Source organism: Danio rerio, chromosome 2, assembly GCF_052040795.2.
Source record: "Danio rerio strain M-AB ecotype USA chromosome 2, GRCz13ab, whole genome shotgun sequence".
Taxonomy (NCBI): Eukaryota; Metazoa; Chordata; class Actinopteri; order Cypriniformes; family Danionidae; genus Danio; species Danio rerio.
In genome coordinates, this window is record NC_141022.1 from 61,637,245 (window position 1) to 61,651,294 (window position 14,050).

Genomic DNA, 14,050 nt, shown 5'->3' on the forward strand with positions numbered 1-14,050 from the left:
TGCATTCAGATATTCAGAGATGGGTTTCAGGCCTCCTTCATATGTGGAAATAAATCAGATATATATCGGATATGTGACAATGAGACTGTCATATAAGCAGGCAGATCAGATTTATTGAGGCGTTTCGTTCTGTACATCATTAAACTTGCGACAATGTGCTGCTTCTCTGCGGTTTAATGACGTAGAAGGAAGAGCGTGTGTGGAGATGCCGACGCGGTAAACACCAGAGGAAACACAGAGGAGGAAAGTGGTCAGTCGCCACAATTTGCTCCCACCAGACCTGAGATCTCCCTCGTACCCACACATTCCTCTGAATGGTGGAGGGCATCATTAAAGCATAAACCATAAGCGCAAATCCAATTCCTGTTAACCATATCTGGCCCGAGTCTGTGTGTAGAGTCCAGGCCGCTTCTGGCAAGGACTCGGCTTGTTAAACTGATGACAACAGATTAAATTCTTATCTTATAGTCATTTGTTAGCTCCACATTTAAAGATAATTTGAGAAAATATCCATGGTACGACAGCAACAAAATAATAAGAATATTTTGTGTGGATGGTCGCAATGTTTAGAAGCAAACAAAACAATATTATTTATAAATGGATTATACAGATCATCATGACACAGATGCTAGAACCCGCCTCTATGCATGCGCGACATCCAAAATTGTATGGCAAGTGTAAACGCATGAATTGGATATGGGTCACAATTAAAACAACGTGTGTTAAAAAGGCCATTATAATCTTGAATGTGTTGACTCTGCTGATCGCAATTCTCTCTCCCTTTTACCGAGACTGAGTGAAAGGCAAGCGGCCAATCAGCATTTGCTGAGAGACACGCCGCCAGCCAAACGGCTTCGCCGAGCTACGTGCAGCAAAACAACCCGCCCACTGCGCTCGGCAGATGTAAAGTGAGCTTAACTGATCACAAACAAAGCTTTCTGTGCCGTTGCATAAGACAAACTCCTGTTTATGTGATAAGTCGTGTGCGTATATGACAAAAGACCACACACATATACACTTAATCAATAACCTTGGCATACTGAGTTGTGGGGACAACAAACGGGTTACTCCCATACCCAAACCATCTTCTACGTCTCTTACCGGACACCCTGTGGTGGGTTTCAAATTAACTGGCAACATAACTAAATGAGACTGTGCTACTGAAGTGCACTCATTTTTACAACGTGTAAACAGACAGGCAAACAAATGAGATATAGGCAACAAATCGGAATTGGGCATCAAGACCTGACAGTGTAAACAGGGCCTAATATTACTGAAATTAATTTAAAAACTGAATAAATAAAAATGTACACACAGTTACACAAGTTAATAAACAGAACCAATGATGGGCTAAAAATCTGCAAAATTCTGCGAGTGCACATTCCGCCTAAATCAGTGGTGGGCAAACTTTTTAGACCCGAGGGCCACATCAAGTCTTGCAAACTAATTGAAGGGCCACATGTCAAATCCTTCAAAAAAAGTGGCAGTATGCATGAAACATGTAATATCGGACAGAAATATGTCACATTAACACAAAACTGATTTTTTAAAATATTATTTGGTCAAGTGTACGGGCCCTTTCATACACCCAACGCAAGGCATGGCGCAATAGTCTTTTGGTAGTTTCAGCTCGGCGCAAGAGTGGTTTTGAGGCGTTGCGCTACGCTGTTTAAATAGCAAATGCATTAGCGCTCATTTGTGCGCTCATAGGCGTTCTGGTCTAAAAAGGAAGGCGTTCTGAGGCGGACCGCTGGCGCGTTGCTATTTTGAGAACTATAATAGATTTTTCATTAGACCAAAACAAACCCGGTCTAAACTCCAGCGCAGAGTTGCGCCTCGCTTACACACTGCTTAATACACACAAGAGAGCAATAGGCAAATATCTTTACATATGAAAACATTTAAATATTAAGGATATATATAGGAAATAATAAGAATAGATATAGAATATAAATATAAAGGATTAAAATATTACAAAACATTATTTTCTAGCCTACATAAATATGAAAAATCACTGCTTTTATGTCTTCTTCATCTCGGGAGGCTTTTTCAGTTCATTCATAACAATTTGCTTTTGTATAATGTTATTATTATTAGCAGTATTATTTATTATATCCATATTTATATTTGTTTTATTAAAAACAAGCTTAGATTTGCCCACCTGTCAGGTTTTAGACCATATGTAGACCAGCATGTGTTTTAGGATATAACTCAGTATTTTGAGCACACTTCATTATTATTGTTCATTTATTCGTTTGCTGGAGATTAGAACTGAATTTAGAAATAGTTTTGAAATGAATATTTGCGCTTAACAAACAAAAGTATTTATTTATAGGCTAATTGATGTCTGTGTGTAAAGGTTTCCCTATCCAAGAGCGAATGTGAAAGTAGATCCATTATCTCTCATTCTCACGCAGTAGATGCTGTTTAACAGTTTTCTGTTAATAAACTGTGAACTGTTTGCTTGTGAAATGCTCATTTTTTCCACTTAGACTTACTTTGCGTCCTGTAAATAGCGAATGCGCTTATGGTGCGACGCAGCTGCTCTTAAAGGGAATGGGAGATGAGACCCTAATTGGTTTATTCTTAAAACACACCAATAACTCATTAAGAAAATAAACTCAACCCTTTTAGACCATGAGCCACAGCGCAAGGCAGATTTCCCGTCCTTAAATTAGCAAAAACGCATCCTGACACGCCCTGAAAGAGTTTGCGCCCTGCGTTTTGCGCTCTATGCATGGACCATCAAAATACAGCCCTACAAGTCAAATTAATTGCACTGCTATTTATATTTACTTATCAATCATTATAAAACAATAAAATAATCCCTTATAAAATATAATAATAATAATAATACTAAAAATGTAATAATTTTTACAGTGGAGAATAGAAAAGATATTGTCTGATAGAAAAAATCTCATTAATATATTAAAAATAATTCGTAAAGTTTACCATTCAGTCAAATTTACTTAAATTATTAATCTAATGTGCACTGCTTTTAGAATATACAGATCAATCATCATAAAACTTGATAAAACCACAAATCTTTGCTAAAATAACTTTTAAAAGGTGGATGTATGCATGCAAAATATATTCAATGACAAAACTAACCCATTTAACCAGCAATTATTATATCATTTGAGTCAAATGTGCAACAATCTCATTTGAGCTTGTATTAATATGCTCAAATCAATCATAAAACTATGAGATGAAACGGAAGAAGAATCTAAGTCTTTGTTATTCCAGGTCATGTTATTATGAGTGTGTTAATGAGAACAATGAGTTCTGGGAGATTATCACTCGTTTGTGGGCATCGGGAGACTCGCAAAGTTCCCGCCCTACTCGTAACTCTCTCTTCATATAGCCTTATGCCTATTACATATCCATAAAACACTGTGATATAACCATGCTCGGATCGAATCGCTTTCTCACTACAATTGATCTGCTCCAGTTTGTTTCAATCGAGCCGAGACCACCTCATTCAAGCCATCTCTGAGCGATTGATTTGGCGCAGATCCTAGCGCGATTGCTGGTTTCACATATGCCGAACGAACTGGGCAAACGAGACAGGTTCCCAAACAAAAGTAAACAACAAACTTAAAGTGCGTTCGGTGTGATCGGCCCCTTAGGTTGTAGTCTTTAAAAACAGCAATACTTTCTTGGCATATCAGACAAACCACTTTCTGTCCGATACTGGTGAAGAAGTATTTTGCGGTCCACTCTTCTTAAACACACGACATTGTCAATTTATTTATTTTTTTTTGCCCGACTCATTTTCAGTCATTAACGATCAAGTGAATTTTAATATCCGAGAGTGTGTTCTGATTCTAATGGTTGCTCTAATCTTACCGCCTGCAATACTGCCATCACATGGCGTTCATTTGTATTGCATCAGTAATTTACAAATTCTGAACCAAACCGTTACTCATAAGCAGCATTTTAAAAACTCCCACACGGGCTGGATGAAAGTGTTCAGCCGCCCTCATATGGCCTGCGGGTCGTAGTTTGCCCACCTCTGCTCTAAATCATAGCACACATGCAAACACACATGCACACACACACGCACAAATGACGACAGAAACTCACCGGCTGTTCTGGATCAGCGCCTGTTGACTTTCACTGAGATGAAACAGAAAGTCTGAGTTTTGCATGGCTCCTCCATATGTGGGCACTGAATGACAAATTACAAGCAGTTGAAGTCAAGATTATTTGTCCTCCTGCGAGTTTCTGTTTTTCTTTTCCAAATGTTTCCCAAATGATGTTTAACACAGTATAGTAACAAGCCTCCGAGGAACACAGAGATCATATGACAGACTTAAACGTTACACAGAAAAGCGAAACAAGTTTTTACATTATTAGTAATCACAAATTTGATCACTAAATCATCACATTATACTGATTTCTGAAGGATCACATACAGACCAATTCAGCTTTACATCCAGTTATGAATTACATTTTGGTTACACTTGTAAACAAAAACGTAGAAACAGTTATTCTTATTTTAATACATTTCTAACTTAATTTTAAATCATTTTTTATTTTTCCAATTACATTGAAATGCTGGTTTATTGTATTTCAGATAAATGTAGCCTAAATATATATTGTTTTATGATTTTATTTCCCTCTTTTATGAGCAGTAGATTGGAGCATAAAGTGTTTTCTCCAGCAGCATCACTAGAGGGCCATAATTCTCCATCAATGTAAACACTGCAGCTCTGGACAGGAAAACACACACATCTCAGCAAACACCAGCAGAAGTAGAAAACACACCACACAGACATCTGTGAATACTGAGTTTTTATATCTGTGTATTTTATTTTCATTGTCATTTTTCATTTATTTATTTTTTTTTACTTTTTTTTTTTTACTAAACATACATATATATATATATATATATATATATATATATATATATATATATATATATATATATATATATATATATATACACAATATACATACATACAGTGTATATATATATATATATATATATATATATATATATATATATATATATATATATATATATATATATATATATAAAATCACTGTGTTTAAAAATTATTAAAATATGTATGTATGTATATTGTATATATATATATATATATATATATATATATATATATACAATATACATACATACATACATACATACATACAGTGTGTGTGTGTGTGTGTATATATATATATATATATATATATATATATATATATATATATATATATATATATATATATATATATATATAAAATCACTGTATTTAAAAATTATTAATTATTATTAATTTTTTAAATATTTCTTAAATTTTATTTTGTATTTTATTTATTATAATAACATTTTTATTTATTTATTTTCATTTAATTAATATTATTATTATTTAATTTATTTAAAAAATCATTTTTATTATTTTATTTTTTATTACATTTAGTATTTTATTTATTATAATTTTATTTTTTAAATCATTAAATTTTTTATTACTTTATTTTGTTTATTTTATTTTTATTACATTTCTTTTATTTTGTATTTTATTTAATATTATTTATTTAATCTTTAATTTTTTTCTATTATATTTTTTATTACATTTTTTATTTATTTTGTATTTTATTTATTATTATTATTATTTACTTTTTTTAAATAATTTTTTTTATTTTATTTTGTATTTTATTATTACTTTTTATTTCTAAAAATTCATTGTGTTTAAAAAATTTTTGTGTTTATTATTTTTAACAATTTTCATCTTAATTTGTATTTTATTTAATATTATTTTATTTTAAAATTTCATTTTATTCGTTTAAAAAAATTCATTTTTTATTATTCTATTTTATTTCATATTATTACATTTTCATTTTATTTAGTATTTTATTTATTATGTTTTTATTTTATATTTTATCATATTATTTATTCATTCATTTTAGATTCAATAAATTCAACGCAACTATTATTATCAATACAGGAATTGGTAGAAAAGAAGAGGGGGAAAATCATTATTATAAATTATACAAAAAAATTCTTTATTTCTCCCATATACATTTATAAATAAATATACAGGGATACATAGAGGCTATTTAATTCTCTGTACTGTTTAGATATTTAACTGCATCATGTGACACTGAAAACAATAGCCATGTAATAGAGACTTTAACTTTTTCCACTTACATTGTGTGCCTTGATCTTGATTTTGATCTTTAAGAATCCCTCATCCAAAAAGTGCAACACATCTATTGCCCCAGAAGCACTTTTGGTTTGATTCTGGATTTATAAAGCTATTTATGTTGTGTTTATCTTTATAAATGAGCTCTACTTCCACATATGCATCTTACCCAGAGGTGTGGGGGGAATAATGGTCTCCAGCGTCTGGTAGAAGGGCAGTTTGATCATCTGTGGTCCTGCAGATTTGGGTGAGGGGGTTCCTCCAGGCGAGAGACTCTCCGGCATGGAGATGATTTCTATCCCTGACCTCCTGCTTTTAGAGATCTGTCTGAGATCATGCAGCTCCCTGATGGCGGACAGAAGCTCAGGACTGCAGTCATTATGCAGGAGATCCGTCACTCTCTTCTGCAGATCCTTCTTCAGGCCGCTTTTGCTCTTGCCCATTTTAGAGAGCAGAAGACGGAGCTCTGTCACCCGCAGCGTCTCCAGCATCACCTGTAAGACACATGCGTTACTGATTAATGCAATGAAACTCATAATAGTGTACACTAGGCCTGCACGATATTGGAAAAATCTGATATCGCAATATTTATCCCAGAAAAATAAAATACCACTATATAAACACATTTCCCAGAGATGGGTTGCGGCTGGAAGGGCATCGGCTGCATAAAAACTTGCTGGACAAGTTGGCGGTTCATTCCGCTGTGGCGACCGCGGATTAATAAAGGGACTAAGCCGACAAGAAAATGAATGAATGAATATATAAACACAGTTTCAGAAGGTTTTCTGAGTACAACAGTATTCAGGTAGAGAAATAAAATAATAACAATGCAAAAAAAAAACTGTTCTTACTTTGTTTTGTCTTGTTTCTAGTCCAAAAATAAGCTTTGATCAAATAAAATATTGTTTAGTTTTTCCATCATCATAAGAAATAATGCAAATTAAGAGTTTTTTTTGTGTGCTTGTTTTAGGAAAATTATCTTTGAGATGTAGATATTTGGACTAGAAACAAGACAAAAATTCTAAGTTAGAAACGTTTTTTTTTTTTGCATAAATAATGTAACTTCCATATAAATTCTGTGATTAAATACTATTCTGTGGCTCTGAAAGAGGTATTGCACAAAAGTAGGATAAGGGATAAAGCTGGGATTTTGAAGCTATCATGGCGGAATTTAGACTTCACTCAGTTGCATAAAAAGCAGGTTAAATTAAGATGAACTAAGTTTCTATAGAGATTTATACTTTGCAGCTTGCCTGAGCTCCAGAGCAGGCTAAGATTAATAATCCTACTGATCTACTGTAGATGTTAGTTTCGCTTTCGATGTTACTAGAAATGAATGTGGTTTACAGTCACTCCACGCTCTTGCCTATTTATATTTATTTCCCAACTGTTAGAATTAAAAATATGTTAAATTTTATTAGCAATCTAAATAAAATATATACGTTTATACACATCAATTTCAGATTTAAATATAAAGGGGAGATCTAGATAAGAGAGTTAAACAAATAGATGAATGATTAGAGAAGACATGCATATGCAGTGCTCAGCCCTTTTTAAAAATGAATATTTTTGATGTTGTATATAGATCATTTTTGGTGAAATCAGAGAAAACTGTTTTATTTAAGAGTTTTATTGATTAAAATAAGACTGTTCACCTAACATCTCTAGTTATAGAAAAATAAAACCTTTAAATTCAAACGAGAAATTGCTAAAATAAAAATTACAAACTAGAAAATGTCAACAATTTCATATTTTTATGTTATTAATAAATTATATATTTAATATGTTATCTATCTATCTATCTATCTATCTATCTATCTATCTATCTATCTATCTATCTATCTATCTATCTATCTATCTATCTATCTATCTATCTATCCATCCATCTATCTATACACACACTATCTATCTATCTATCTATCCATCTATCTATACACACACTATCTATCTATCTATCTATCTATCTATCCATCTATCTATACACACACTATCTATCTATCTATCTATCTATCTATCTATCTATCTATCTATCTATCTATCTATCTATCTATCTATCTATCTATCTATACACATATACACACACACACACACACATACATACATATATATATATATATATATATATATATATATATATATATATATATATATATATATATATATATATATATATATATATATATTAGAGCTGCACAATTAATCGTTAAAAGATGGCGATCTCGATTCGACCCCCTAGACGATCTTAATCCAGCATTTCTACGATTCTGTCAATCATATTTTCAAGTTCAGGAGAGAAGAAAAGGCGGCTGCACGAGTCTTTTCATTGTTTTACACACGTTGCTCAGTGACTTTAGCCCCTTTCACACATACAGACCTTATGTGTGAACAGGTCCTTTTTGAAAATACCGGTAAATTCGTTCTGGCTATTTTCCGGAAAGAGAAGTTGTAACATTACCGGCAATTTGCCGGAATGCTGCGCTGTGTGAATGCAGAAGGAAGATTCCCGTAATAAGCGCATGCACGTCTAGAACCTGCTGACGTGAGACGTCTGCTTTAGCCAATCACAACAGTCAGACGCATTTACGTCCGCGCGGTTTGTGAGAATAAAAGCCTTTGAATATTTTTCCAGACACATTTAGCTGCTAGAAGTTAGTCTGATCACGTTTATATGTTCTTCTTAATGCCAACTGTGTAAATAATCATCGATGAGATGCTTATGATAAGCCGTTGTTTGTTTACCTTCAAGCTTTGCGTGCGCCTATGAGCGCCTGCACACGCACATTATGAACATCTCGACATGCGAAAGTGATCCTGCGAAAGTTGTTCACAATATTGATCATCCACAGAGTTTGTAATTTAGTCAAATGTTTACAAACACAAGCTCAGCCGTTTAAAGCTCATTTGTGGTGAATGATGTCAGAATTTACCGGTATTTTGGAATGGATGTGTGAATGCTCTTTTCCGGAAAATTTCCGTAACATCCTCGCCTGTGTGAACAGCGCTTTTTTTCAATATACCGGTAAAGTCGTTCCGGAAATTTTCCGGATATTTACCGGTATCACTGTGTGAAAGGGACTATTGACACTGAAATGATGTTGTTGAATGAGTCACATACTGTATTTATAAGGTATAATTCACCTAAAAATGCCATTTTTGTCTTCATATAATGATGTTTTCGCGGCCGGGAAATCACACGTGACGTGAGCTGCTGACCATGAGCAGAAAAGGCACGCACTCTACTAAATGATAGACGCACACGCGTGTATTTTAGTGAACAGAACCTGCATATGTTGCGAGTAACGGGTAATACAGTTGTAAATAATATTCAGTTTGTGGCACAGAGTGATCGTTAGGGAGCCGCGCACCAAGTATGAACAGCACTTAGCAGTCAGAATGAAACCGAAAGTGTGCACTTCATTTAAATGATCATATCACATTTTTGAGTTATGATTACGACAAGCATTTGATATATTTTTTCTTTCATAGCGAACACACAGTTGTGCATGAAAATAAATGTTTACAATGTCAGTATAACTACTCTAGCCTATATATTGTTGAATATAATCTGATAATGGCAAATGTCTAATTTTACCAGTGAATAAAATTGTCTAATATGACAGATTGCAAGCATATATCTCAAACATAATAATTCAACATCAGATTTATTATAAGTAGAATTATTTATAGAGACCAGTAGACCTACACATAATATTATTATCGATGTTGTGCCATATGTTTGTTTTTACCATACCTTTATTTTACATCTACAGAATCGTGAGAGAATCGTGATCTTTATTTTAAGCAAAAAAAAAAAAAAAAAAAAAAAAAATCGCGATTCTCATTTTAGCCAGAATCGTGCAGCTCTAACATATATATATATATATATATATATATATATATATATATATATATATATATATATATATATATATATATATACATATACACATACATACACACATACACACACACACATACAGGGCTTTACATTAACACCCGCGGGTTGATTTCAGCTCTGGCGGGTAAGACAGACACATCCACTAGCCACTTTGGCTGGTTGGAAATCTGCCACAAAAAGCATGGTTCGACAATAAGCATGGCCCAATATTCGTGCAAATGTGATTTTGGAATCGAAAAGCAACACGACTGACAAAAATAACTGTTCGCGCGAGCAAAACACATACCTGTCAAAATTGGGATGTGAAAATAAGGGATATGCCCTCCATAACAAGGTACAATTTAAAACAGCACCTTTGGATGTCTTTCCTGCTGAAGATACTGTTGTCCTAAAAAAACCTAACTCATACCGTAGGAACAGTGTTACAGAAAACTTTGTCGGTTTCAAAACCTTGACTATTCCAAACCGCGGTAACTATACCTTGAAAGCGGTTATCGTCCCATGCCTAGTTTGGACGGTGGGGGCAACCGGAGCACCCAGAGGAAACACGGGGAGAACATGCAAACTCCACACAGAATGCCAACTGACCCAGCAGAGGCTCGAACCAACGACCTTCTTACTGTGAGGCAATCGCACTGCACCACCGTGACACACTAATTCACACATTTTGAGTCTCAAAAGTAAAATATTAAACAACACACGCAAAAAAATCATATTCCATAAACAAATGTACATTTATACATTTAACACCACTTAAATTTAACCAAGAAACCATCAAAAGAGACCCACAAAATAACTCTATGTATATAAAAAGTAATGTCTTTTTAGACTTAATGTTTGCCTCGAAACGCGATATTTTGTGACAACATTTTAATGATAATCTTTATATCACGACGTTAAAATAGCTATTAAAAACGTACAATATAACGTTAGCCTACACACACGCGATAGTCCGATAACAAACCAACATGTCCGCCCGCCTGCATGAGGAGGCAAACATATCTGTTTAAAAATAGAGGCAAAAATAAAACAAACTTACGGCAGCTTCCAGAACATCTGTAGACATAATCTCGACAAAAATATGTAAATGTGTGAATATAAATAAAACGATTAGAGTGAAATACACGCTAAAAAAATAAAGGCCTAGTGACAAGCCTTCGACGACCACAGAGATCATACGTCATCAATCAGAGAGTCACGTGACCGACTGTCACCTGAGCGTAGGTACAAATAAACGGGAATGCCCAAGTTAAGAGAGCATGGTTATTACCTGAAAAATTCAGCATATCCAACAAAATAAGAGAGATACATTTTAAGATCTTGTATAATGTTTTTCGTACAAATTCCCAAATTGCTAATTATTTTGATATATCAAATTTGTGTACTTTCTGCAATATACATGAAGAGACTTTAATTCATTTATTCTATAGTTGCACTCACATTAAACATCTTTGGAATGACATTATTTTTTATTTATCATCCTTATTTAAACATGGTTTAAATTTGTCTATAAAGGATATATTTCTGTATTTCTCGGATGATGATCATGCTCTCGATCTTATTGTAAATTGTTTTGTGTTACACTGTACATTTTTTTTATACACAAAAAGAAGTTTCTAAAAACAATACCTATTTTTAATACTTTCCTTGTTGAAATTTTGTTCAATATTAAATCTCTTAAGCTTATTAATAATAAGAAGAATAATAAGTTTCTTAAAGCTTATGACAATCTTTTTTCTTAATGATTGAGACTGTATTTTTTTTCTCTCTCTCTCTTCTTTCTTATTTTTGCTATTGTAATAATTAATATTAAGTTAATATTTAATTTAAAGCATTAAATAAGTCAAAAGTGACAGTAAATTTACAAATACTGTTAACAAAGTTATATTTATTGCCTATATTATATATATATTTAGGCATCTTTAGATAGATAGATAGATAGATAGATAGATAGATAGATAGATAGATAGATAGATATATAGATAGATAGATAGATAGATAGATAGATAGATAGATAGATAGATAGATAGATAGATAGATAGATAGATAGATAGATACTGTATATACACACACAACATTTTTCCACAAAAATATGAAGTAGCACAACTGTTTTTTTCTACTCCTCATTATTATTATAAATGTTATCAAATCATTCTATTATAGAGATTTTTTCAATCACGTGACACTAATATCGCTGAAAATTCAGCTTTACATCCTAGTTATAAATAATATTTTATTATACACCTACATAGAAACAGTTATTTTCATTTTAATATGTTTTTAATTACATTGATTTAAATTTTAAATCACGTTTTTTACTTTTTCAATTACTGTAATAAATGCAGCAGTGTTGCTGGTTTATTATATTTCAGATAAATACAGCATATATATAATTTGTTATGATTTTATTTCCCTCTTTTATGAGCAGTAGATTGGAGCACAAAGTGTTTTCTCCAGCAGCGTCACTAGAGGGCCGTAATTCTCCATCAATGTAAACACTGCAGCTCTGGACTGGAAAACACACACATCCCACAAAGACTTCTGAGGACTGGGTTTTTGTATTATTTATTTTCTTTTTTTTTTTATTTAATTAAATTTTTTATTTTGTGTTTTATTATTTTTATGTATATATTATGGGTCCCGGCCGCGGAACTCGTAGGCAGATTAAAGTGCCTGAATTATCAGGAGAAACAAAATCACAAGAAAACTTCAGTGTCTTTCCTCAGGAGCAGCTTAGTAGCACCTGTTTATTAACAGTCATTGTATAGCAAACATATCCTCACAAATCATGTTTCATTTTATCAAACACACAGTTTTGTTCTCTTTTTTTTTACAACAATGAAGTATTCAAATACTTATACACTCTGTACTCTCATTAACACATATAAATATTATACCTTCTGTATATTTATTAGTATCACACAGATTACACTTTAAATCCTTTGTCAATCATCTATTTCATTTTTCTTTCTTTGTAAATACCTCTGCATGTAACCATTTACCATAAGACTACTAAACTCACTGAACAATCATGCGTCAGTTATTTGTATCATTTAAATTGTAACAGTTACACTTGACACCAATTACCAATGTTACTCTCTACTCTCTTAAACTTTATACATTAACAAATATACAACTAATATATACAAATAATAAGTCACTTTCTGTTCAATTATCACATACTGAGTATAATACAGATATCATTTACTGGGAGTCAGTCATAAACTCAGCCCAACTGCCATTTTACTGGTAAGTTACTTTCATCTGAATCACTCCTCTCAATTAACAACTGTAAGTAAGCTATTCACTTTAAAAAACACATAGGAAATGACATATTATAATAAACATATTGACTTTTTTTTTTTTATGAAACATACCTGAATTATCAGGAGAAACAAAATCACAAGAAAACTTCAGTGTCTTTCCTCAGGAGCAGCTTAGTAGCATCTGAAGTAAACACAACAAGTATCGCCATGGTAACCCACAGCGCATGCTTTCTCAACTGTTGATGTTATTTTGTTTCAAACCCAGTCATTAGTAGTGATAATAAATGACTTTTTCAGTATATACATAAATAAATAGATACATTAATGACAAAACAAACATTACTACTGTGGATACACAATGGTGTATCACATATATAAATAATAAAATGATATATATATATATGTGTGTGTGTGTGTGTGTGTGTGTGTGTGTGTATTATAATTTGGTGGTGTGCCTTTAGGAACAGGGTTGGAAACACTACTGTAACTGCATTGGAAGCAGCTCTCAGACACATTGATAGACATTTTCCTACTTTAAACTCCGCCCACCTCCCTCACTGAAAATTAATTGTTCATTAACTCATTTTATTTATGATAATTATTTAAATTGTATTAAATTAATTGAATTGTATAAAAATATATATTTAATAATTTTATTTGTGCCTTAATTTTTCTTGTCTCCAAAATTAAATAACAATAAAGGACAAAAGAACAATACAGAGTAAGTTAGAAGA

At 32.5% G+C, this 14,050-nt stretch overlaps 1 protein-coding gene across 12 annotated transcripts in view; it reads right to left on the bottom strand.

Annotated features, from left to right (window-relative positions):
* pias4b (protein inhibitor of activated STAT, 4b) overlaps window positions 1-13,523 on the bottom strand; it is a 37,639-nt gene extending 24,116 nt beyond the window's left edge. For 4 of the 12 annotated variants that reach the window (XM_088649529.1, XM_088649528.1, XM_087238949.1 and 1 more), the window contains exons 1-3: window positions 12,724-12,796; window positions 6,322-6,646; window positions 4,087-4,171 (exon numbers count right to left, since the gene is read on the bottom strand). In XM_088649529.1, coding sequence (XP_088505655.1) covers window positions 4,087-4,171; window positions 6,322-6,643 — 407 coding nt within the window. In that variant the 5' untranslated portion in view covers window positions 6,644-6,646; window positions 12,724-12,796. 12 annotated transcript variants of the gene reach the window in all.
* Between the last annotated feature and the right edge of the window lie 527 nt (window positions 13,524-14,050).